Source organism: Macaca fascicularis, chromosome 8 (assembly GCF_037993035.2).
Source record: "Macaca fascicularis isolate 582-1 chromosome 8, T2T-MFA8v1.1".
In the NCBI taxonomy this organism is placed as follows: Eukaryota; Metazoa; Chordata; class Mammalia; order Primates; family Cercopithecidae; genus Macaca; species Macaca fascicularis.
The window spans coordinates 119,016,637-119,043,622 of record NC_088382.1 but is presented as its reverse complement, the minus strand read 5'-3'; the positions used below and the strand labels follow the sequence as shown (position 1 = coordinate 119,043,622).

The 26,986-nt window shown below is 32.8% G+C and overlaps 1 protein-coding gene and 1 long non-coding RNA gene across 3 annotated transcripts in view; one reads left to right on the top strand and one right to left on the bottom strand.

Moving 5' to 3' along the window:
* The window catches only part of PKHD1L1 (PKHD1 like 1), a 166,633-nt gene that overhangs the window by 37,801 nt on the left and 101,846 nt on the right, over nt 1-26,986 (bottom strand). Inside the window, exons 51-63 of the mRNA XM_005563935.5 lie at nt 20,786-20,937; nt 19,406-19,565; nt 18,671-18,842; nt 16,418-16,506; nt 15,892-16,040; nt 14,465-14,594; nt 12,918-13,036; nt 10,887-11,016; nt 9,234-9,407; nt 6,081-6,184; nt 5,039-5,168; nt 4,143-4,264; nt 2,380-2,470 (exon numbers count right to left, since the gene is read on the bottom strand). Of these exons, the coding sequence (XP_005563992.3) occupies nt 2,380-2,470; nt 4,143-4,264; nt 5,039-5,168; nt 6,081-6,184; nt 9,234-9,407; nt 10,887-11,016; nt 12,918-13,036; nt 14,465-14,594; nt 15,892-16,040; nt 16,418-16,506; nt 18,671-18,842; nt 19,406-19,565; nt 20,786-20,937 (1,722 nt within the window). The remainder of the gene's footprint in view (nt 1-2,379; nt 2,471-4,142; nt 4,265-5,038; nt 5,169-6,080; nt 6,185-9,233; nt 9,408-10,886; nt 11,017-12,917; nt 13,037-14,464; nt 14,595-15,891; nt 16,041-16,417; nt 16,507-18,670; nt 18,843-19,405; nt 19,566-20,785; nt 20,938-26,986) is intronic.
* Nucleotides 1-26,986, top strand: part of LOC135964804 (uncharacterized) — a 77,834-nt gene that overhangs the window by 47,558 nt on the left and 3,290 nt on the right. For both annotated transcript variants that reach the window (XR_010577456.2, XR_010577457.2), the window contains exon 2: nt 20,631-20,715. This is a non-coding gene — a long non-coding RNA (uncharacterized lncRNA). The remainder of the gene's footprint in view (nt 1-20,630; nt 20,716-26,986) is intronic.

Below are 26,986 nucleotides of genomic sequence, written 5' to 3'. Positions count from 1 at the left end.
TCTTGGAGCCTAGAAGGTTGTACAGAGATAGGTGGTCTTTAAATATTTTAACAATTGGTGTAGGCATTATCTTGGGAAAGTTGTTTTAGGACCTTAGTTTCCTCATATGTAAAAAGTTTTAATGATTAATTCAGAATTGTTTCAAAATAAAAAGAAATCACCCACATAAAGTGCGTAGCAAATACTCTCAATAAATGGCAACTATACTCATTATTAATATGTAGAACAAACGGGATTTTAATGAAAGTTTTACTTATGTCCAAATCAGTTCAATAACCTTAATAACTGCCTCCCCAAACAGTCATGAATTGGAGGACTGTCTATAAAGAGCAGCACCATCTCCTAAATTGTATTTAATACCAGCTCTCCTGCTCAGGTTCCCTGGCATCTGTTTCCTTTTATCTTCTATTGATTTTCCCTTCTTCCTAGTCCTTTGGGTTTTACATTTTATTTATGATCTTCCTGGTTTTGATAATTTTCCTGCATAAGAAGATTTTCACATTTCTCTCCCTTAGAGTCACACAATAATAGATGCATGGACAGATAGGGTTTCACCCCTGAACCCGGTGTATTTCACTATCCTGAGCTTCCCAGACTCTTGTCTGGGGGATGGATTGAATAAATTGATGTACCATTACGGGAACGTAAATGCTTCATTCCTCTGTGATGTTTCATATCTCAGTTGCTATAACTCTAAAATCTCCTTATAAATAGTCTCAATTATTTAGGAATATCAACATAGTCATTGAAAAATGCATTACATAGCATTATACATACTAGTAAATACTCATATTCAAAGATCACATTTTGATGTTGAAAAATCCATAAGGATAACTTTGTTGAAGTTGTAAAGAAATTATATATTTTAAAATTTTAAGTCAAAGAAAAGCCACTTCAAGTGGTTGGGAACTAAAATATTTAACAAGAGCATATATCAAGGAATCAGTTAAGTATGTTGACAAAGTAGTTTTTATTCCTTCAAAATGTATTTTGAACAAGAATAAAACCTGCTTAAGTCTAAAAATGTTTGAATTGACAGAAAAAAAATGCTGATTCAAAGAATCTTAAAAATAAACACACTTTTAACTAGTGTATTTTTTAAAAGATGAATTTTATGCTATGTAAATCATGCCAAATAAAGCTGTTATAAAGTAACTATACTGAGATTTTTTTTTTTAATTAATTCTGGAAGGGACCTACATTTCCCAGAGAAAGTCCCATTTTCTTTAACTTTCTTTAAATTTATTGAGGGGTAAAGTCTGCAGATTTATTATGTATTTTACTTTTTTGATCTCATAATAATTTATTTACATGGTTGAAAATATAGAGGTTATTGAAAAAGTATACAATTATAAGTACTGAGTTCCCTTGTTCTCAATTACTTTCTATGATTTTTATACTTTTCCTATGTAAATACAAATACCATATACATTCTGATTCCTTCCCTTTCTTCCACAAAACATATTTTATATGTATTATACCTAAAATAGTATTATATAAACTATTTTGCACTCTCCAGTTAGCACTTAAGAATATTCTAGAGAGTTCTTCATATCAATACATTGAACTCTTCTGCCGTCTTTCTTCGAGTAGTCTAGTGTTCCATTGTCTGGCTTTATATAACTATTCTACCACTGGGGGACACAAATGGCTTTCGGTTTTCTGCTAGTACAGACAATGCTGTGATGAATAACCTTGTTCATAAATAATTTTCTAAGTTTGTAAAGGCAACTGTTAGCTAGATTCATAGAAGTGGAAATGCTGAGTCAAAGGTAAATGCATGTGTTATTTTGGTAGATGTTGTCATGTTACCCTAAGCAGAGATGATACTCTTTTGTCCTTCAACCAGCAAGGTGTAAATGTTTTGCTTTCCCTACAGCCTTGTCAAAAGAGTAGATGCTCAGTTAGTTCTTAATTTTTACTAATCTAATATAGAGAAATCTATATTTGAGAAGTGTCTGTTCATGTTCATTGACTTTTTGATGCATGCAGGTTTAACATATGAATAGTGAACATTTATTCTATCAAAGTAGAAGTTAAAATAATGGTGTATGTCAACATGTATCTCTATAATAAGTGCTGTTTTTGTAAAAATGGTGGTGGGATGAGGTACTTACTGTCCCAATGCCAACCAAATCAACAACTCAAGTTGCTGTTGGAGTTTTGGGATCATAAACTTGGGAAAATAAAGTTTTCCTTAGAAACCTATTTATTTTTTTAGATCCAATGTTATCTTGAAATAATTTATCTTGTTGAGTTATTTCAGTGACCAGAAGGAAAAGATATTATATATTGAATTAACAAACAATAATTATTTATTTTAACAATTTTGGACAAGTTATTTCCTAGTTTTAGCAATTCGTGGTTTAAAAGACTTACCTGGGCAAGGTTCACCATCAATGCGGTATCCTGCTCTTCCAAATCCAGCAACTACATTATTCTGTAAAACTGTATTGGTCCCTCTATTTATCTAGTGCAATGATTTAAAAGAAAATACTGTGCATCAGGCTAGTAAACATTTATATAAATTGAGAGTAATTATATGACAATATACTTATGAAAACCTTTAATTATGACTACATTTTCAGGAGGAAAAATTTAATTTATTATTTACCCCATTCAAACTTAATTACAAGTGATGTACTGAAATTACACTAGGTTCTTGGTGGAAAACCATCATTAAGTACTATAGCCTGGACTTCATTTAAAAACTACATTGAAGAGATTATTTCTTATTTCAGTCACAAAATCCACTGAATGTGGTTTAAAATTTACAAGGCACAGAACAAGTTCCAGTATTATAACAAGGTAACAAGAATGTTAATACTTTGTTCAGGAATTTGTGATCACTGAAAAAGTGATAAATATATATTTATATATTATATTTATATATGTTTAATATAAATATATATTCATATAAAATTATGTGTGTATATATATATTTTTTGAGACAGGGTCTCGCTATGTTGCCCAGGTAGGTCTCAAACTCCTAAGCTTAAGCAATCCTCTTAACCTCCCAAGTAGCTAGGATTACAGGTGCAAGCTCTTTTTACAGGCTCTTTTTAGTTATGTTTTGTTACCAATTTGATTAATTTATTTTAAAAAAGACAACTGAGGCAATGACAGTGGATCATAAAATTCAGTGGAGACATTGACTAGTTTACATAACATTTGCTATAATCACAAAGTAGGTTAGCATGAGTGTTAGGTAATTACTAAACAATTTTATTTTATAAGCCAAGTCAAAGTAGAAAAAAATGGAAGCATACAGCACACATATCATTCTTGCCTATGGTGTCAGCAAAACAGTCAAAAGTTGCAATCGTATTAAACACATTTATTTTTAAATATTTTGATTAAAATAGAGTCACATGAATTCATAAATGTCAATTAAGTACCTTTTCTTTCAAAAGACACAAATAGCCTTAAAGATTTGGAATTGACATTTAATATGTATAAACAGATAAAAAGAGATTATTTTTTACCTCATAAATATGTGCCAAATTTCAGTTTTCAGATTTTACCTTAAGGTATTAATAGTTGTGCAAAAAAAAAAAAAAAAAAAAAAAACTCAATCCTTATCCCATCTTTCAAAGGTAACTATTTTTAATTTCTTTCGATTCTATGTCATAGGTAAAGGCAGGAGGAAGGTATCTCCTCCACTTTCTCTTTTCTTGTTTGTAATCTTACTCTATATCTAAACAAACACTTACAGTAATTGAAGAAACTTCATGGGAAACAAGAAGGTTCCAATTAGTAATATCAGATAAGTATAATAACCTTGCATGTAGAATCATGACCATTTTAGATGAGAAAAGGATTTTAGAGATTTCATTGTCTATTTTCATTTTTAGGGAGGAAACTAAATTCAGAATTAAGTAGTAATATGCCAAAAGCACTCAGTCAAGTACTAGCAGCAAAGAGGCCCTGTACTGGAACTTGAAATAATGTTGGAGAAGAAAGGAGGTAAGAGAACTATTTAAACCAATAGACATCAACAGAAAAAAATACACCAATGGCTACCGAAACTTACATCATCTTTTTAAAAGTGCATTCACTCCTTTAGTTAGCTCATTTTATTATATTTTTTCAATCACTGATATCATTATAAGTTAGTATAATTATAAGTTTGTTCTCATTACCTCAATTGCTGCATGCCAGAGAGTTGAACTTAAATCTTTTCTGTTCTGATAGGTTCCTGGCCAAACCGAAAGTGCAACCAAATTCCCTCGGACTTGGTTGGCATTCCCCCATATTTTTATACCTGTTAAAAAAGAAAAAAAGAAAAAAAGGAAAGAAAATCTCCAAAATACATAAGTCAATTTGAAATGACTATTATGAGTAATGTCTTTTGGTTTTCCATAAAATTATTTTTCTACTTTGAGCCTGACAAATGATCCTCTTAGATTTTTGAAAGATTCCTCTGAACTCTTTGATAATGAACTCTCCCTCTTTAATAGACTACCTGAATTAGAATCTTCTGGGGTGCTTGTTAAATATGTGGGTTCACAGGGTCCATCTCAGATTTTATTTAACAAACCCACAGCTTTTATATAAATTAAATAAGTTTATTATACTTTATACTGACAAAAATCAATATAATATGTCTAAAGTTGTATATAAACTTTATTTGTAATAATATTTGTGATTTATATGTGAGGAGTATTACATTTAAATAATTAGTGATTAGATAACTCATATAAGAATGTGGTCTGGTAAAAATTCTTCCATGTTATAGGGCTATATTGTCTAATATGATAGCCATAGCCACATGTGGCTATTTAAATGTATATTAAGTGCAATTAAATTATGTACCATTAAAATTGAAAGTTCATTTCCTCAGTCACAATTCAGCTCCTAGCCATAATTCAAGTGCTCAATAGACACATGTGATTTAGTAATTACTATTATTAGACAGCATAAATATAGACGATTTCCATCCTCACAGAAAGATCAATTGGGCAGTATGGCTCTAGAGTTTACAGATAAGAAAGCCTCCACAGGACATGTAATTTGGACCAAAATATTATTATATTACCTTCTCCCACTGTAAAGTAAATTATGTTGTCATCTATGTCCAATCCATCTGTCCCAAATACACCAATTGCTGGAGAGAAGCCATGGTGAAAAGCACAGCCTCGAATATAGGATGAACCGTGTTCTTGAATCTATAAAACATTGGAATACAGAGAACATTTTAAAAATAAAATTACAATATATTTAAAGAAAAAAATTGAAGTAAATGATTTTCAGTAAATCTTGATCAATCATCAATACTCAATTCACTTTCTCTTAAAGATGATTTCTCCATAAATCTTTAATATATCCATATATAAAATATGCAAATTTCCATGTATCTGAATTTATTATTAGATATATTAAATATATATGCTTACTTTAAATGCAGATTCAAAATTCTTAAGTGCTTTTCTATGCATTTATATTCCTATTATCACTTATAAAATGCTAAGGTGCTAAAAATTACTTTTTTAAGAATAGTTCATGATGACAGGGATTTTTTTTAATTACAAAAAATCCTTTAGGCAAGGAGTTACTATTCAAATGTCTATAGGAACCATTCAGTGAACAGGTTTGGGGTTTCAATTTAAACCTAAAAGATTATTTATTTATTTCTACTAAGAGATATCCTGTCTCTCATTTTTCTTAAATCACCAGCCCTCTAGGAATATTTATTTTCCCACTGTTGATGGAGGCATAGATCAGACATGCATTTCATTTGAGAAGTTTGAGCAATACTCTCTTTGTTTAATAGAAACCATTTGGAAAAATGTTTTTGGTCATTGCAAAATAAAGTGGATATATAAACCACTATTATAGATCTTCAATTTTTTCACCCTCTATACTACTTTTCCTGTGATTTTTACTGGCCTTAAATAAGTACACAATATGGATGGAATCAAATCCTACATATATAGGTCTAAAAAGTTAATGCCAAGAAAGTTTTATTATATTAGATTATAATTTTAGCTAATATAAGATGTGGCCATTTAGAAGTCACGTGAAAATAAAAATAGTTTACGTATTTTTAATATACACAAAATTAAAAATAAAGCACAAACCTGTCCTAGGTTAAGAAACGTTACAGCATATCTTGGATCTGTGCTATCCCTGAAGCCTTCTTGACCACTGTGATAAAATTCCACATTATTTATTCTTGCATTTCCTAAGGTAGGGAAAGATTTAAAATTTGTTTTTCTTAAAACAGTTGGAATAAAACATTTTTGAAAAGCTACACAAAGTTCAAATTTTTCATGAAAAAATCATTAGTTATTCTTTGCTCCTTTAATCCAGAAGAAGTAGTATTTCTCAGACCTCTTTTCATTGTACTCACAAATAGCCCTTTTCAACATTTTTTTTCTTAATAGCCTGCACTCTCCCACAAAATTTTAATAACGCATATATACCATATATCTGTTAGTGTACAGTGGCCTTTTGGAGGACCACAAACCATTGTAATACCTATGTTTTTTGCCCCCACCCCCAGAACTAAGTGTTTCCTCCTGGGGTGGGGGGTGATATTTTCGAATTAAGAATGTATGGCATAAGGCATAAGATATAATTTACCTTACATTTCCCTTTTGATGCCATAAAGAGCTTTTAAGGGCATTATCTTTTATAATCTCTTTCAGAATATGTGTTGCCAATTATCTGCTGGTCAGCTTATAAGTACCATCGAGGTGACAAAGGGTAATTTTACAGACTACTAATAACAGCAATAACAATCGATGAGAGATTGCTCTGTGTCAAGTGCTGCACTAAATGCATAACAGACAATATGGGGTTTAATTCTCACAAAGCACCCTGTGAGTTAGGAACTTTTATATCTCTATCATGTAGTTAAAAAAAAAAAAAAAAAACTGAGGCCCAGGAATTCATGGCTGGAAAATAACCAAAGAGAATATTATTTGTTCAAAAAATGATACTTAATAGAATGTGTTGGAGAAGAGTTATTTTGTACTAGAAGAGAAAGCCTACCTTGAAATCCATGAGCCAATTCTTATATACATGGTTGAAAAGATATGAAAAATTGAGATAATGATAGAGAAGACATGATTACTATAAACCACCTGGGCTTACAAAAGCCACAGATATGTTATCTTTACTCACATCACAAAACAATATATAGGAGCAAGGAAAGACTGTCAGGGTTCTTCACCGAATTTGAAGTGAGAAAGACACAGATTAATATTCAAGATCAAAGCAACTGTACCCCTTTATTCATCTGTTTCTTCATCTTTAAAAGAGGGATAATATTTATGCCATAACATTATGAGGATTAAACGAGATAGTACGTGTTTAATGCCTAGCACAGTGCCCGTGATCTTGTGTCATGATCATCATTACCATCACCATCATTAGCAGCAGCAGCAGCACCATCATCATCAGTTAAACTTCCTCTGGCAGATTATGAACAACAAGTAGAGGCTGTAGCGAGATTGCTGTTTTCTCAATATAAAGATTTTCTAGAATAGATCCATTGCAAAATGAAATAGGCAGTGTTTTGAACAAGTGAGTACCTGCAGCAACAGTTCAAATCAAGAATGGATGCTCTAGTCCTAGTACCCAGATTGTGGGATCCAAATAACATCTTCCAATAAAAAGAACCAGAATTACTTGGAGGAACAATTGAGTTCCAGTCTTAGAAAAAAATTACAGTATGTGCTTCCCGTATCAGAAAGTAAAGAGGCTTAGAAAATTAACTCATGTCAAGAAGACAGGCATCAACATGAAAAGGTTCTGAAAGTCAATAAAGGAGCATTCTGAGTATTAATCAGATTAACAATCACAATGGATTTGAACAGGTCAAATATGTTTTGACCCAGGAGCACATAATGATACTAACAACAAACCAAAAACTCCCTGTCACCTTTGGAGGATGCTTGGGAACAAACATATTATTTTGAAACCTAGTCAATATGAGGAAAAATCAAGCATTTTTTCCTGTATTTCCTATATGAAGTATTTTTCAGTGCAGTCAAATGGTTGTTTAGAGGAGATTTTCTTCATTATAAATGAGGAGGAAATTTTAAATCTTAATGATTTAATGAATCTAGGCAATGTTAATTAGTAGCTATTAGCATTGTAAGAAGAGAAACAATCATACATTATGTATTTACTGATGGAAAAATACACTACCAACTGTACCTTTTCCTTTTTTTTTGCAATTGGGTTGTTGCCTAGGCTGATTTCACACTCCTGGCCTCAAGCAGTCCTCCCACCTTGGCCTCCCAAAGTGCTGGGATTACAGGCCTGAGACACGCTGTCTGGCATAATTCTTGCCTAAAAATTGAGCCTGAAGCCTCTAGTTTTAGATCGCCTAGGCATAGGAAATACAGGGAAACGAGAACAAGTTAAATTTCAGGAATGCAATCACTAAATTCCAGAATGTTGGAAACTCCACAGAATTAGAGGACCAACTTCTTTTATAGATAAAATGCAAGGAGAGAGGAATGAATCAGAGATTTAAGATTCATAACCAGTTGAAATGTGGATCTTATTTAGATCCTTATTTGAAACAAGAGGATGGATGGAAGGAAGGAAGGAAGGATGGAGGAAGGGAGGAAGGGAGGGAGGGAGGAAGGAAGGGAAGGAGGAAAGGAAGGAGGATACTGGGGAAATTTGAACTATCATTTGATAAGAAATTATTATTAAGAAATTAACATTTTTAGGTCTGATATTTGTTGATGTTTTCTACAATGTCTTACAGTTACACACTAAAATACTTCTAGATGATATAATGTGTGGTTGCTTCAATACAATCCAGGAGCATGTAGAAAGTGGATGGAGGTGTAGGTGAAACAAGATTGGCCAAAGCTGATCATCGTTGAAGCGGGTGATTAGTACACTGGGGTTCATTATATTGTTTTCTCTATTTTTGGTGTATGCTTGAAATTTTCCTTAAACCAAAACAAAAGCAACAAATGATCTGCGGTACTTATTATAAAATTATCTCTGTTAGGTGAAAGACTGGTCTAGCTGTTACCGAAGGTCATTGTTAATTTGATAATTCATTTTGTCTGTGAAGATAAAAGTAAAAGCAGTAATTTAAGAGAATTTACTTGGAAGGTAACACCTGGGCTACATAATCACTTTTTATGTTTTATTTTCCCACATAATCTTATTTAAAAAGTGAGAATTATGTAAGAGCTGACTAAATATAGATGAGATCATGTTATAGCTCATTTAGAAAAATAAACTGAATTTATACTAACCTTTAAATGTCATCATGTTTTCAGTGAATGAGCCAACCAGTATGCGTGCTCCAAAAGAGTCCTCGGACCAACCTGGGTAATCTTCACCAATTATTTTGATGTTCCTACTCAGTATCCCAACATCAGCTGCTAACATGTAGCTCTCACCAGTTCCAGGGACATGGTATTTTTCAGCTGCAGCGTAAAGGCAGCTAGATTATTGCCAGTGCTGAGAAATATCTGTCTTTACTAGTTCCTTTGCAGTTCATATGCTAAACAGCTTTCTAATAAGCCAAAATTCAACATGAATGCATGAATTATTAGATTTACATGTTTAAACATATATAGATGGCAGTCTGATATTATGATATTCATATTTATAAAATGAAATATAACCAAAAATATTTCCTCTATTTACATCAAAATTATTATTATCATCAGCAAGTATAAAGTTACTACTTAACAAATCTTGAAGGTAGTATATAATCACTTCAAATTACACATGAAAACCCTGTTGTATGGCAAATTGAGAAGTGTATTGTAATTTTAATAGATGAGGAAATATAGAGAAGTAAAAGAATTTGTCCAAAGCTAGGAGGAGAATCAACAACGCATGGCAATTAACACTCCCGCCACCTAAACCTTGGTTTGTTCCACTTTCTCTGTGGCATATTTTATATCAACCACAAGATTCTTTATCAATAGGTAGTAGCATATCCAATACCATCTGTACATTTACATCTTAACAATTTGCAAAACATAACCTAGATTACATGCCACATTTTACAAAATGTTATTCAAAACTTTAAGACAAGCAGGTGCATTTCAAACAGAGAATAATGCTTGATATTTTAAATGAAAGAATCTATAATGTCAAACTTCAAAAACCAACTGTTTTACAACTAATTACAATGAAACATTTTTCAAACAAAACTTTTCTTTAGATTTAAAGAAAATATATGATACAGAATTATAGACACATGCACTTCTATCAAAGTACTGCTTTAAGAAGTTCTTTTCAGTTTCTTTTTCATGCAAGTCAAATGTCTGCTAGTCTATCATGCTGTCTTGCATCTGGAGTTCATGTGAGCATCAGGGGCATCTGAAAGGATTTTCTAACTTTACACTACTGTCTGCTCCCACTTCCTGAGATTTGGATGAAGGTACCATGCCAAATGGGGAAAGGCTGGAGTGCTGGGAAGGCCCTGCTCCTGTAAGTGGAAAACTCATCTTCAGATCATGCTTATTCCTTCTTTCTTCAACAATTATAGTTTTATCTTTCCATTGTTACTTGTCTAAATGCATTTACCACTAAAGACTATATCCATGAAACAGTTTAGGACAACAAGGCTTTTGGATAAAGGATTCTCAAATTTCAGTGTGAACAAGAATCACCTAGAAGCTTGCTTTAAACAGAAAGTGTTGAACCTTACCCTATAAAATGTCATACACTAGGTCTTTGCTGAATATTTGCTGAATGAATGAAAGCACATAGCGGGGACTATCGGTAACCAACAGAGAAAGAGCAGCGCTCACTGGGTATCATTGCCAATCTGAATAAAATGCTCCTTTAACATATTTGTGACATGTTTTATCAAAGAATTATAATTACAGAGAAAATGTGAATCTTTCAATACAATTATATATCTATTTGATTAAAAAGCATCCACTTACCCAAGTGAGTATAGGAAAGGCTATCATTAAGAATGAGAATTTTATGATCATGCAGGATTTTAACGATACTTCTTGTTTCTGTCTGGTGGAAATCATAGCTTGTGGTTGTTATCACAATCTCTTCTCCCTCCTTAGAAAAATTCAAGTGCCAAATTTGAGAACAATTTTAAAAATGGGTTTATATTTCTTGATATCATTATTAAATAATTCAAATTTAATTTATATCTCATTGGCAATTACGGTATTATCAGAAAGAATAAACAGTACATTAAAGTCTCTAAAATATATATGCTTGTGTTTGATATTAAGAATTATAAATTTTGAATTATCTGAGCATTTTCTTAACTTTAACTCAGCCGTTTAGTAAAATCACAGCAATATACCTTTCTAAAAAAGTAAAGACATCAAAGCAAACATACTCACATTTTTATTAAGAACTGATCAGGACAATATTATTAAGAGTTGAATTTTTTTCCCTAGTTTTTTGTTTGTTTGTTTAGTACAATTAACTCTCACTTGTTATTTCCGAAAGGCAGAAAAGCCTGAGAAAAGTTAAAGGGCAAGGCTAAGTCCTAGAACTTTGTATATTGAGCTCCTCCTTATCATCCAAATCTCTTCTCAGATGTACCCTTGACAAAGACCGTCTCTGGAATATTCAATGTTATCTGCTACTCTTTGCCATGGCAGTCTCTATCACACTACTTGTTTTATTTCCTTCATCATGCACATTATCTGAAATTAATAGATATTTATTTGTTCATTTAGTATCTGACTCTCCCACTCCAAAGGAAGTTCTGTTATAGCTTGGACAAATTTCTTCACCACTAAATCCCGAATGCCTAGAAAAACGTGTGACACTTGGTTAAATATTACTTTGATACAAAATTTGCAGACAGTATTAATTGGATAAATAATAAGGATATCAAAATCACTTAATTATTCTCTTTAAAAAGTAATCACACCAGAACTATCGCAAATAAAAACATATTGCAAATAGATCATAATACTTCTCAATAAACCCTCTTTCTATTTACCCATTATAAACTACACTAAGAGAGCAAACCCAAATGTTTTGATGATTTGCATTGATTTGCTCAAACTAAGGCTCCCTTTGTTCTGTGAGTCTAAAGCTTGTTCTCACCAGAAAGAAACTGGCTGAGATCTGAGAGCTTGGAGATGAAATCCATTCATTTCTCTAACTTTTTGACATTAAAAACTGTATTTTAAAACATGTGGACTCTATGGCTTGTGCATGGTTTATGAGCACAGTAGAGATGAGAATTGCTACCATTTATACTTTATTAAAAGATCTCATTTAACACAGGCAGTATATGGATATCATTGGGTGTCAGAATTTGTTTTCTTTTCAAATTCTTAACATGTAAAATCATAAATTAGAAGTGAAGAGGTAACCAAGATAATAAAATATATTTTAAATAATTCCATTTTCTGTTTTGTAAGAATTTATAATAAATAATTTTATCCAAAAATGTTCATATTCTTCTTTTATGACTAATATACATTACTATAAAATATGACTAATATATTATATATACATTTCAATGACTAATAGTCATTTTAATTTTATCCAAAAATATTCATATTTTTCTTATATGACATATATTAATATAAAATATGACTAATTTATATGCATTTTTATGACTTATATATTATATATTAGCTTCTATATACATAATATATAAGTCATATATTATATGACTAATCTACAGTCATATATGTCATAAAATGTATATATATAATATATAGTCATAAAATATATATAAATACAATATACATACATATGTATATATGCACACAGACATAATGTTCTCTATTTGTTTTAAAGGACCATTGAAGCCACAATTTTTAAATGCCTCCTATCAGGTCAATTTTTGCAAGCTTATTGCAAAATACCCATTTTTCATCTGGCTAAATACATGATAAAATGAATGCCCATGAGAGTAGAACAGACATTTTTTCAGCTGACCCACTGTATATATTCATGTTCCATTACATAATTATTTTCTCTACCTGCCAATCCACAGCATCCATCAGAGACAGGACGTTGGAACCTGCATCTGCAGTTTCTGAGAGCTTAGTTTTATATATTGAACGTGGAATTCCATGAAGATCTAGCTCACCAAACACCCCTAAAGAAGAAAAGCACACTCCTATTTATTCACCACACAGTACTGAGTTAGGTGCTAGTATAAAATGAAAATGTTCATTGATATATTTTATTATGTGATTAAACATTTTAGAATGAAAGGAATGAATTGGTGCTCTCTGCTTGGAGCCATGTAAGAAGACTTTGACCCTTTAACCCACTTCTGGAACTCTGGCTCATAGACATTAAAGCCAGTATACAAGAGTACATGAATGAAGATGCTTACCACAGTAATATTTAGAAACATGAGGAAACTGGAATTAATCCAAATATACATCAAAAGGAAAAGGATGGAATAAAGTTTAATATACTAATACTGTAGAATAATAGGCTATAAAAAAGAGTTTTATCTGTACATTTTAATCAGGAAAGATTATCATAATATGTTCACTGAGAAAAGAAAATTGCATAATTATATACTTAGTTTGACCATGTTTTATGAAAGGAACAATACTATCACCACAAATCAGTATATGTAATATGAATATAGGCATCCTAGATAAAAACATAGGAAGACACACAAAAAATTTTAACTAATGCTAGTGTCCTTAAAAGAGAATTAGAAAGATGTATATTCTTTACAGATATGTTTTCTTGATATTGTTCTATGTTGTTTAATATATTACTTTTGAAATTAAAACATGTAATTTTTTTAAAGATTGAATTTGTCTGCTTCAGGACATTTGTGAATGGTGAGCTAATTCAATCTCAAGCAGTTTTTAGCCCCTTATTTACTTGGTGTCAGTTTTAGAAATCGTACAGTAAAACAATGGTAGCACATGCTTATAGGTGTCTCCTAAATAAATATGCAGTACCATTCATATAAACAGTTCTTAATTGTGACCAGGTTAAACTCTTTCAAGCCATTTGCTTTCCGAGCTCAAATAAGAATATCCACAGTACACCAATGCAACTGGGAAATTAAATCTCAGCAATAGCTGTGATTGGGTAATTGATTGCAGAGTCAACTGATCCACAGATTATTTATTAATACTATAAATGGAATAATGTGTAGGAAAGTTACCTTTTAAAGTGAAAAAATGTGAAACATAGTTTTGCTTACATAAAGAAAACTGTATGAAGAAAACCAGATTGGAAAAATAATATACACACACAGAGATTTGTTAATATTAGTTTTGTAATAAATTACATTTTGGTTTAAAATATGCACATTTATATCTGTTTCTACCTGGTGAAATGTGATGTGATTTAATTCTAAAAATCTCTGCCACTTCTATAACCCTTTGTAAATAAAAATAAATTTCTGTAAAAGCTTCTGACACTTTTATATCAGAAGTACTTATTATGATAAAGTATTTATCATTGTGAACTGATAGGTACTTTAGTGCCATATATTTTAAAGTAGATTCTCAAAACAGATGTGACACTTCTGGTATCTGTAGACACACACCTAAGACCTTTGCCCCTTGATTTGGTCCTTCTGGAAGAGCCCAGTCTGGGGTAGTATGATTTCCTCTCAGAACAATCTTTAAGTCTCCTTTAAAAGGGTTATCTTCCCAGCCACCGATTAATCTACCTCCCTGAAATAAAGCAGAAAATTGTTAATACTTAAAAATTGACCAGGAAAAAAAAATCCACCCATAAAAAAGAAATTAAGAAGTCACTGGAAGTCTCCCCTAGTAAAAAGGAATGAGTTTTGTTATATAAAGAACAGCATTATAACTGGAAGTGACTTTAATTTCACTTTTGGATAGGCAGTTTAAATGATTTTTCAAAGGTCAAATTCAATATCTACTTATGGACAGAAGCAGACCTAAAACTGAGATTTCATAAGACTTAAACTAGTGGTGTTTGAACAGACCATAATGTATTTGAACGTAATATCCCATACGTAAGATATACTCTTCACGCTTACACCCAAGCTATGCCATTTATGAGTCGTCATTGTTAATACTAACAGCTATCATTAAATGCTTGCTATTTCCAACACGCATAATGTGTAAGGCTTCACATATATTATATCATTTAACCTTTCTTTACACCAAAATCATGAATTAGTATTATTATCGTTATTTCACAGGTGAGAAAACTAATGATGAAAGAGGTCAAATAACTTACCCATGGTTACCCAACTAAAAAACAATGAGGTAAAGATCAGTTGTAACTTTAATTTACCTTAAAGCCTTTCATCTAATCAAAATATGATGCACTTTAAAAATATTAATAACTAAGTTTCTGGACTTTATTCCTTCTCTCAAAGAAATAATAATAATTCTAACTACTTATTATTTTAATGATGCTTAATAGCTTTTTGGCTAAGCTATTCTTTTTCATAAACAATATTACAAGACTGACAGAACAATCGAGCTGATTAAGCTGGTACAGGTTCAAGACCATCGGGGGTTTACAAGGAATGTGGGGATTGTTCTGAATAACTGTAACATTTTGATTTATTTTCTCTTGCTTTCATAATTCCATTTATATCTCTTTGGGTTTTTTTTAAATACTGTTTGTTTTCTTTAAAAAACAAAAGGCTTAAATTCTTTTAATTTTTTCGGAACTCCTAGGACTCTTTGTTGGAACAAGCTGTTGGTTTAGCCTGACCTCATAATGACACAGATATTCTATGCAGAATTGAAACTGGGCTAACTGCAAACTTAAGAATCCCATAATAACTACTCCTAAGAAATGTTTAGTTCGTAATTTAAAGGAGAACAGAAATATACTGGACTTACCTGAGACTCACATTTAATGGGCTAGAGCCAGTTGTACTTTTTATTCACACCAATTGAATATGCTTCCTTCTTATTATTTGAGTAAATATACATCTTAGAATTAGATTAATAAAGATATAAACTATAAGGCCCTCATTCTTACCTGCAGTGATATGTAGGTAGCATTCAAAACAACTTCTCTGTAAGAAGATTCTGCAGCTCCTACATTATATTTATCTTCCAGTTCTAGAACCCCCCAAATAGTGAGTCTTTCCATTGATGGCATATCTATGTCAGCTACAATCCATGTTCCTATAAAACAATACTTTAAGAAATATAACATAGTCCATGGAAATGTCCATAAACTACAACCTATAGCAAAACATTGACAAGCTTATCAGTGAGTCCTAGTTTTGAGTAAGTTTATTAAATGTCTTTTCATATAATACCTGATTCCTCTCTCTCCCAGAAATTCTACTCTTATTAATTAATGGTCAGGTTTAAATCCACAGAAACCCCAGAAGGCTAGGTTTAGAATCCGGGATGCATTAATAGAGTCCACTTCTTCACATTTGCTCTTTCACCAAAGTGTGCTGATAAAAGTGGAAACCTAACTGTGACATCTACCCTGCCATAGTGTTAATATTACATAAAACAAACATTTTATTCTTTTGTGTTTATGTATTTACCTTCAGGTATAATCACATTTGCCCCTGGGTGAGGTACAGTATAATTATTTTCTTGTGATGATTGCCAAAAAGAATCATTTGACCATAAACTGAAAAGAGAAGAGAAATACTTCTGTGAATTACGACTTGTTGTGATATGCCCTAATTTTGTCTAAAATGTAAACCATTCCATTTCCCCATAAGATTTTACATGGTGGAGAAGAAAAAAGAAATGCATGCTTTGTCCTTTTAAAGACCTTTGACACATGGGCTATTTCATGGGGAGTGGGGGTAGAGGATATCGTTCACTAGATTCTGTGAAAAAAGGTGTAGAAGAATAGTCTCTGAATTGACAGGGATGCACCAACGCCATTAAGCCCCTGGCCTGGGATGGGGGTGGCAGATCTGTATCCAAAGTGAAGGCTAGATTAAATTGAAATAATTTTGTAAAGTGCATGGGAGGACAGACAGCCTTCAGTTTTCATCACTATTCCTTCTAGAAAATACCTTTTAATGCAAATTTTTTGAAGGATATTATTATAAAATTGGTGATATTTTCCCACTGGAAAACATTCACAATCATAGCCTTTCATTCTTATCCATACCATCACTCACTATCAATAATCATGTTATGTATTCCCCTTCTTCTTATTTCTCATTGTACGATCAACAAAGCCCACTTAAAGTAAGCATTAAGTTATATAGCTTGAGCCTTCTGTTTTAATCCTGAGGTAGCACTTCTGGGTCAAGATACTGTTTTGTTTTGTATTATTCATAGCTAGTTGAATAATACAAATTAATCAATCCAATTATAACTATTTCCAGTAGGGAAAATTCATACTGTGGGAAGAAAGAAAAACTATACCATGGCATATATACATAGTTTATCATAATTTACCTTTATCACATTCTGGCCTAGAGCAATCTAAATCTGTTATAGTAGTCATAATAAATGTTAATTAAATATTTAATAATTATATCTACCTTAGAATGCATAAGGGCCTTGATGATTCTCTCTCCATTCTTGGACATGCCACACCCTTTCTATGTCAGGGCACCTGCACAAGTTGCTCCCTAGGTCTCTCCCACCCTTCACTCAGCAAGCTCTTCTTCATCCTTTGGGTTGCAGTTGGAATAACCCCTCCTTAAGGGTGTTCCTAACCACCCCACCCAAAGGCCGTCCCTGCCATATTGCTCTCTGTCCAAGCCCCATATCCATTCTTTTTATAACATTTATTGCAACTCACACTTACATACTTTATCTTCTGTTTACCTTTTTGTTTGTTTATTTGCTTGTTTTGTCATCTCTTTGGATTGAATATGAGTATAATGAGATCAGAGATCACATCTATGTTGTTTATAATTGAATCAAAAATGCCTGGCACATAGTGGATACTCAGTAATTTTTTTAGTGGTTTAATGAATATATAAACAAATTCAATTTTTGTTCTTTTGTACAATAACTACTACAGTATCTATTTATTTTGAAATGTAATTCATCTAATAATTATCATTGAGTTGTACTTGTTACACAGTAGTGGGCTATTCAGTGCTCACTAAATGTTAGCTTTTAGCATCATCATGATTTTTTATCAGTAGTATTGTCCATAAGGGATGCAAATATACATCAAATTAGGATGATGCCTTTCAGGGTCTTAAAGACTAATACTGAATGTACTAGTACCATCATGTCCAGTAATTACTCTAATACAAGGTAGAAAGTGATGCTTCACATGAGAAATAAAGGTAAAGAGCTACATAAGTTACAAAGATAGAAATATTGTTTTTAACTAGAAGAATTAAAATATATTTGAAAGAAAATTAACTAAGTTCTATTATGAAATTTGACCACGGTGGTTATTCTAGAGACAGCACCTGCTAAGAAAGCATTGGATTCTCAAGGAGACTTAGTTTCTGGTGCTGTACTGGATATGCATCAGTGAGCTCTGTGATCTCAGGTAATGCACCTATGTTCACTGGGTGTCAGCTTTCTCATCTATATAATAAGGGAATTGGGCCAGGTCTAATAATCTAAATCTAACATTCTGCAACTGTGAGGTTACCAGTAACTTTCACACGTAATTTTTGTAAGACTTTTTCATTTTCTTATGAAGGTTTTTGTAAGGCTCAAGCAAAGCAATGAGTGTGAAAGTACTTTGTAACCTACAAGACATTGTGCAGAAGTAAAGCATTATTGTTTCACCCAGGAGTGACATGTGAAAAGGATTATGTTAAGAGATATTGGAGGGTATCAACTACAAAAGGCCTATATACTTATACATGGCTGGTCGCTTCTTGGGAATTGGTTTTCTTGATGGGGGATGTACAGGAAAGCAATCCTGGAGAATACAACAGTAAGCTTGGAAATTAATAACAACGTCTTTCACATCAGGGTCCAGGTTCCCAGAAATGGGCTGACTCTGATGAAGGTCATTTCTTCCTGACACTGAAAGTGAAGTAAAAAGTAAAAATGGGTTAAATGAACATAGTGACCAAAGTACTTGAATGTAAACAAAATTATGGCATTTTGGAAAATGTTCTTTAGGTAGTAACTTGAATTATAATTCATATGTATGGAAGAGATGTGGAGAAATTCTGATGATGTACATATTATAAAGACATACATAGTCAAATATTTTGATAAAAATGAATGTTTTAGAATTTAACTAAAATTTATTCTTACATATTTTAATTTTCCAAATAATTAAATAATAAAAATGGAAACAAAATATATACCAGCTTCCATTGTATTCATTCTCTCTAAGTCTATGAAATAAAACTGTCAATGTGTAAGCATGCTGGTGTCACCTTCAACATAAAATGAAAGTTCTTAATTCAACTCAAATCCTTTTCAAGAATAATTTTTTTCTCCAGTTTTTCCATTCAGCAAACATTTATTGAATCTTATATATATTAAGCACTGTACAACACATTTGCTTATTAAGCAATTTTTCTCTTCCTTTAGACAAAGCATCAGATAAAATATCACTTCTGCCTAATGACACATACCCAAATAATATAGAGTACTAGTGTTTGCTTCAAGGTGCCAGTCTCCATTCTTGCTAGTATTCCAATTCAATGGATTTGAGGAACCATTCCTCATATCAATAATATTAAACATATCAGGATTTTGAGTGAAGTTATGTGATATAATTACATAGTCTTCTTCCTATAAAAGTTTGCAGAAAAATGTCACTTGTATGTTAATATTCTTCATATGACACATTAATTTTAATGATATATAGTTAGCCCCTATATTATGTTAAGATTTAAAAGTTTTGGCTTTAGTTTGTTTTTTGTCTTGAATTTCTATTTTGTTTATTAACATTTTACATATCTATGACAATAATGCTAGTTCTGTCACTAAGGCAATGAAAGGATCTCTCTCTCCTGTGTGTATGTATATATATACACATATACATTAAGTATACACATGTATAGTGTATATATATGCATACACACATATATATGTGATGTATGTATATATGCATACATTTAGAAAATATTTTATTTAAAAAATTGACAGATACAATTGTAGACAATATTTTATTTCTATAATGTTTAAAAATATTTAAAACAATGCTGCACAAATGTGTAGTATAAGTGGAAGAACATGTATAAGATGGAAAACATCCAATTCAGGATACTGGCTACCATTAGAGGTGGAGAATAGGAAATGAGATGACAGTAAATAATACATAGGGCTTCCACTTCATCTACCTTTTTTTAATATAAATTAGAAAGTAAATATTCACAGAATGTTAGATTTAGATAGAGTTAGGTAGTGGCTTTTTTTTTTGAGATGGAGTCTCCCTCTATTGCCCAGGCTGGAGTACAGTAGGGTGATCTTGGTTTACTGAAACCTCTGCCTCCTGGGTTCAAGCGATTCTCTTGCCCCAGTCTCCACAAGTAGCTGGGACTACAGGTGCCCATCACCACACCTGGCTTTTTTTTTTTTTTTTTTTTTTTTTGTATTTTTAATAGAGACAAGGTTTCACCATGTTGGTCAGGCTGGTCTCTAACACTTGACCTCAGGTATGGTTGATCTATTTCATGATATAAAAAATAAAGTTCTTAACTGCTGATCCCTGAGATATCATAAACACTCAGTAAAGGTAAGTTATTATCATGGTAATAATGACAGAGGAATAAGCTTAGTACTACAGCAATGTGGCAGAAAGATTGCTTACTTCTGATTCTCAAATGAATTTTTTTTTTTTTGCTTACTTCTTAGATTCAGAAGGGTTTGTGAAGAATGTGCAGGATTTCAACAGGTCAATTTGTGATAAAAGGTCCCTCTGGCCTGACAATGTGTGTGAGTAAGTATGAGGATGTAGGCTGTGTTTGGGTAATAAGCAATTATAATCATTAGAAGATAAATATTTTTACCTTAAATCCATAGAATGTTGATGTATATGAAATGTTGGTTATGTGATCCACACCTTTAAAATACCAGTTAATGTGTTTTGCATTTGGAATCAGAGCCATCCACCCAGACATATGAGTCAGTCGTTTCTTCTGAAATGGAATAATGCTTGTGCCTATAGGAGAACATAGAACACGCAAATAATAGTAATCTCTACCTCTAATAAACTCCTCCTTTTATAAACAAGTGCAAATGTTGGTTTAGTTTAGTTGGTTTAGCAAATATTGGTTTAGTCTATGAAAGTCTTTAAAAAGATTAATATAGCATTTCATTACTTATGTTCTAAATGTCTTCATTTAACTGAAGAACTGAAATGATTAATATTACATTCAACTGGAAAGTAAAATGCTTTCAAACTTGGAATTTTGAATTGAGATGGAGCCTCTATTCCTTAGGGAAAGATATACTTGAAACCTTGTGAAATTACAACTGCTAAAACGAAAGTGCCTAAATATATTAATATAATTATTTAAAGATCATTGATCTAAACATAATTTCATTTTTATTCTTTAAGAACTTATTCAGAATCCTTGATGTAGAATATATAAAAACATAAGCTCTGACTCTTTATTAGTTTCCTATATCTGTTGAGCTAATTAAAATCTGTACAACACATATTAATTTTTAGTAGTAAATAGTTTTGTTTGAGTTTAATGGAGTTTTGATTTAGAGTTCTTAAAGAACAAGGCTATAACTAGATCTATAACTTAACACTGATGAAGATACATACATTTTACGAATACGAACTTTGAACCTGAACTACCTGTTATGGGAAAAACTGTATAATTTAGTAATGCTTTGGTCACAAGAGAGTGCCTGATAACTTTAATAGAAGATTTTAAAAGTTCTCTTACAATACAAAGGAAAGGTCTTTCATTCATTGCCCCTATTTTTTTCCCCTTCCTTTACTTTTCATCTCAGATTGGATTGTTATTAAATTAACAACCTCTTATTTTAAAAATTTAGGAGGTGGCCGGGCGCGGTGGCTCAAGCCTGTAATCCCAGCACTTTGGGAGGCCGAGACGGGTGGATCACGAGGTCAGGAGATCAAGACCATCCTGGCTAACACAGTGAAACCCCGTCTCTACTAAAAAATACAAAAAACTAGCCGGGCTAGGTGGCGGGCCCCTGTAGTCCCAGCTGCTCTGGAGGCTGAGGCAGGAGAATGGCGTAAACCCGGGAGGCGGAGCTTGCAGTGAGCTGAGATCCGGCCACTGCACTCCAGCCTGGGCGACAGAGCGAGACTCCGTTTCAAAAAAAAAAAAAAAAAATTTAGGAGGAAGAAGCTAGAAGCAAGATTATAAAATAATCTGTCATTCATTTACTTTTCAAAGTAAAGCCAAACAAAATTCCAATGTCGTGAGAGAACAAATTCATGAATTTCTATGCTTTATGAGTTAGTATTAATTTTAAAAGATTCACGAGCAGAGGCACCAAAAACTTTCACTACCAAAAAATCCTGAAAAGTATGAAAAGAACTATGACTATAGTTGGATTAGTCATAATTATTGGATTATTGTCCAGCAATAATCCAATGGATTATTGTTCAACAAATATCCACTCCTCTCTTCTCCTTGAGGGCAAAGTAGATTTCCCTGCTTCGTTGATCTTGGCCAATGGGACATTAGTGGAACTGACACTAGCAAATGCTTGAAAAGTGCTTGCTCAGTGAGGCTTGACTTCTTGAGCCTCTATCTTCACAAAGAGAAGAGCCTCCCCCAGGTAACTGCTCTCCCTTTGCCTGACACCTGGAACGAGTACATGTGGAGTTACCTGAGCTCAGCCCTTGGCAAGAAGCAAAGTCTCATACTGAAGCAGAGCCTCCCAGTAGAGCCCAGCCTAGATCAATCAACCTAGCCTCTGGACATCTAAGAATAAACGATTGTAGGCTTAAGCTATTGAATTTTGAGATAGTCTGTTGTGAATGGTTAACATAGAAGAGCTGATTAAAATCATCCAAAATCTCTAGAATTTGCTCTTGGATTTGCAGAACTAAATTCCACTGATGTTTTCTTTCTTTCTTTTTTCTTTCTTTCTTTTTTTTTTTTCTTGAAATGGAGTCTTGATCTGTCACCCAGGCTAAAGTCCAGTGGTATGATCTCGGCTCACTGCAACCTCCACCTCCTGGATTCAAGCAATTCTCCTGCCTCAGCCTCCCGAGTAGCTGGGATTATAGGCATGCGCCACTACACCTGGCTAATTTTTCTGGTATTTTTAGTAGAGACAGGGTTTCACCATGTTGGCCAGGCTAGTTTCGAACTCCTGACCTCAAGTAATCTGCCCACCCTGGCCTCCCAAAGTGCTAGTATTACAGGCATGAGCCACTGCACCCAGCCTCCAGTGAAGTTTTCTGATGCTTGGGATTGCATTTTAACCTGACATTTCTTAATAATTCAGTTTTTAATTAATGGAAACAAATTTCCATTTTTGTAAGTTGTGTTTTTCCTAATTTTTTAAGCTGCACTCGTTTCAAGTATGTCTGTTTTAAGTGTCTTGGACTGAAATATAAACTCTTTGAAGTTTTTATTTTCTAAAAATAGGATCATTAAGAGTTAGCGTCTCAACTTAATTTGCCATCTGGTATAACTTTATACATATATTTACATGAAGATACACTATCATGCATGAGATGCTTTGATAAAGATATATAAGGACATATATAAAGTTATAGCGACCCCTTACTTCCCACTAACCTAGTATACTTTTAAACTTTTGTTTCACTTAGCATACACATACAATCAGGACAAGTTATCTTTTTCTGTTTTTAAATTGTAGAAGTAAATAATTTTATTTGACTTTAATGGAGACCAAAGTAGCCAAGTGTACTTTACTATACAGTTGATTTTTTTTTTTTCACACACAGAAGTAAAATGCCTGGTATAGTGTTTTCTCTAATTTGCAATCTGGTCTAAGTATTGCAACTAATTCCATTTAATTCAACACTTGCTGAGTAGTTACTATTTGCAATGTTCTGTGTTGAGCCTTGTGGTGTCAGAAAGGTAAGTTTGTAGATCTTGACTTCTAGGTAGTAAAATTTAGTAACTAAATAAAAAATCTTAATTCTTGAAGGGAATAGACCAAAGGGTGCAGAGAAACTTGACAAGAAAGCTATAATCTTATAAATTCAGAAATAACCAGATTTCCTGAATCGAAAAACCAGAATATGAACAAATAAGCAAACAAAAGCTCCTTTTGAAAATCCTCACCACCACTAAAAATGACCATATAAAGAAAGCTTAGAGATTTGAAAGCTTAGATATTTGAATATTAGTGCTTAAAAATTACTAAAGGAATATATACTTTATGTTGTATATTTAAAATAATTTACTTAGGAAGGTTGCACATCTCTGCGTTTCCGTAAAAGTGTATCTTAAATCATGTTTTAATAAAATACTAATGTTCAGTTTACTCACAGGTATGCCATAAAGTATGTAAAAGGATGATTAAATAAAAAACTATTCTATGATACAGCAATGGGAAATACTAAAACATCACTTCATTAGATAAAATAACTTCATTTGCTTTTGATGTTTTGGTTACCTTTTATTTCAGTTTTTATTTGGAAGAAACATTCACGGATATTTTGTTTAAAATATTTTATTGTACCACAGACTTTAAAAGTTTAAGTAACATCATTCCATTCTGGACATCTATTTACCAGAAGAAAAGCAATGGTTTCTGGGTTTATATTATTAAGGCACTGTGACAGTGGGTATAGCTATTACTCAAATAGCAGGTACATGAGCCTTTTAATTCACACGGGGAAAAAAAACTAGAAAAAATGTTTTAAAATTAAATGTAATAATTTATATCATCATAATGAATCATGGAAGTGGCGCTGCACACTTATGTTTTCTCCTGTAGATCCACTTTTCACCCTTTTCTAACCTGCTCCTTTGCCTTCTGGCTTCTGGTTGGCTTTGGACAGTAGGAAACACAGTAAAGAGAAGAAAGGGAAGGAGAAAGGTGAAAGAGAGGTATTTATTGCCCTGACTCTCACCCTTAGGGAATGTAGGGGGATCTTGGTGGGCTCTTGTATCTCTCAACCAAGGGGCACAGCTTCTTTCAGGCAGCCTTCTTCATACAGCTCTGTTTCTGGGTCCATGTACTGTTCCTTCCCTTCATCTTTTCAGGGCCAGCAATGGCAATAGCACTTGCCCCTTACTAGCCCTTTGAAGAGTTCTATTGTAGCTGTTCTCTCAGTGCTAGAAGTGCTGGTAGGGGATGCTGCCATGGGATTGTGTCTTTTGATCCCAGTAGGAATAACGGAATCTAAAAGTGGCAGGAGTCAGTGCTTAACCATTAGATATAAAGGTAGATTTAATTAGCACAATAGTCACTGGGCAGAGGATTAATCAGAGTGTTCTGACCTGCAGGAATCTGTGATAACTGATTGATTGATCTTGAGATTCCAAAGATTAAATAGAGAGTAGCACATTAAGGTGATATTTGGTGTGCATATAGGAAGAAAACTAATAGAGGTCTTAGATGGCAGAAGTCTAACTCAAATTACCTAGGTAGAAATTCACTGCTTCTGACCTATTTTCTAGATCCAAGCCAATTCACAGACCAAAAGCCTCACCACTGAGTGAAAGAGGTCTGTGACCAATTATACTAAGGAAAGAAACATAACCAGACCTTCCATATTATTAGATCCTAGCTCTAAACTGATGCTAATAATCCTCGAAGTCACCAATACCAACATGCTAACATGGCCCACCAGCCACAGTAGGGGCTTATCAAGGGCAAGTGATGGATGAGTCTTCACTTAGTCTCACAGTGAGTCCAGTAGGGTCATGGGTACATGTTATGGTTATTTCTCCAGTTCCAGAATGTACAGTGGAAACAGATATATAAAATCTGATTTGAGTATTTGCAATCTGGTCTGAGTATTGCAACTAATTCCATTGAATTCAACACTTGCCAAGTACTTAGTATTTACAATGTTCTGTGATGAGTCTTGTGGTGTCAGAAAGATAAGTTTGTAGATCTTACCCTCTAGGTATTCACAGTTTAGTAACTAAATAAAAAATCTTAATTCTTAAAGGGCACAGAGAGACTTGACAAGAAAGCTATTATGTCATAAATTCAGAAATACCTGCCTTCCTGAATCATATATAAAATCTAAAAGACTGCATTCATTTGAAATGAGGACAGAAGTTGAAATTCTTCTAAGAAATATCTTAATAAGAGAAGCTGACAACATGGAGCGTAATAACAAAATTCCAGCATGTCCTGATGGGTTTGACATAAGTAATTTTAGCAGCTATCATGTGGCTGGTATAATTATGCTAAACATTTTCAAATCTTAATTGGTTTATATTGAGACACATGGTTTAAAATTTTTAAATGGCAAGTCTCTACTTTGTAAATATCATTAAATGGGAAAAATCAACAATATTGATAGCATTTTACATGAAAGTATTTGCAATACTGATGGGAAATGGTAAATATTGACACTATAAGAGAAAAATAAGTGCACTTGGATTCTGTTATTAAACTCTTTTTCTATACTTATGATTCCTTATTATGTGTTTACACCTTGATGATTACAGTTTTCCATATTGCTGTCAAGAAATTGCATCATTTAGATTTACCCAGAAAATGTAAAAAAAAAAACCATATTTGACAATGGTATTAAGATTTTGTTTAGCAAATCTTTGATTCATCAATGCTTTTTCCATTTTTCAGAATCTACAGTCCCACAGAACAGTGTATATTGTGAGAGTGGATTCATTATAAATAGATATTTTAACTAATAATTTCTAGAGAGATGATGGATGGAATGATAAAGAGATAGAGATACAGATCTGAGCCAGTCAGGATGGGTTAGGTCAGGTAAAGTGACACTAGACACAGTTAGTAACTGGAAGAATTCCCAAACTGGTTCCCCAACTAACAGAGCAGGGTCAAATATAGTAGTAGGAACTATGTGGATACTCTATACTCTAGGAACCATGTTTGCCACCCCCTTAATTAAATAAAAGCAAGTTTAAATCCTCGAGTTGCTAGTGGGGTGGGGGTAGTGGGGAAATGTAGAGATTAGTGCCATGATTGAAGAATTAAGAAATGTGAGATTCAGGATTTTCACCACATCCCCATTTAGTTAGCTTGTTTGTTTGGCTGGTGCAAATGCCAGATGGATTATGAACAATGACAGTAAA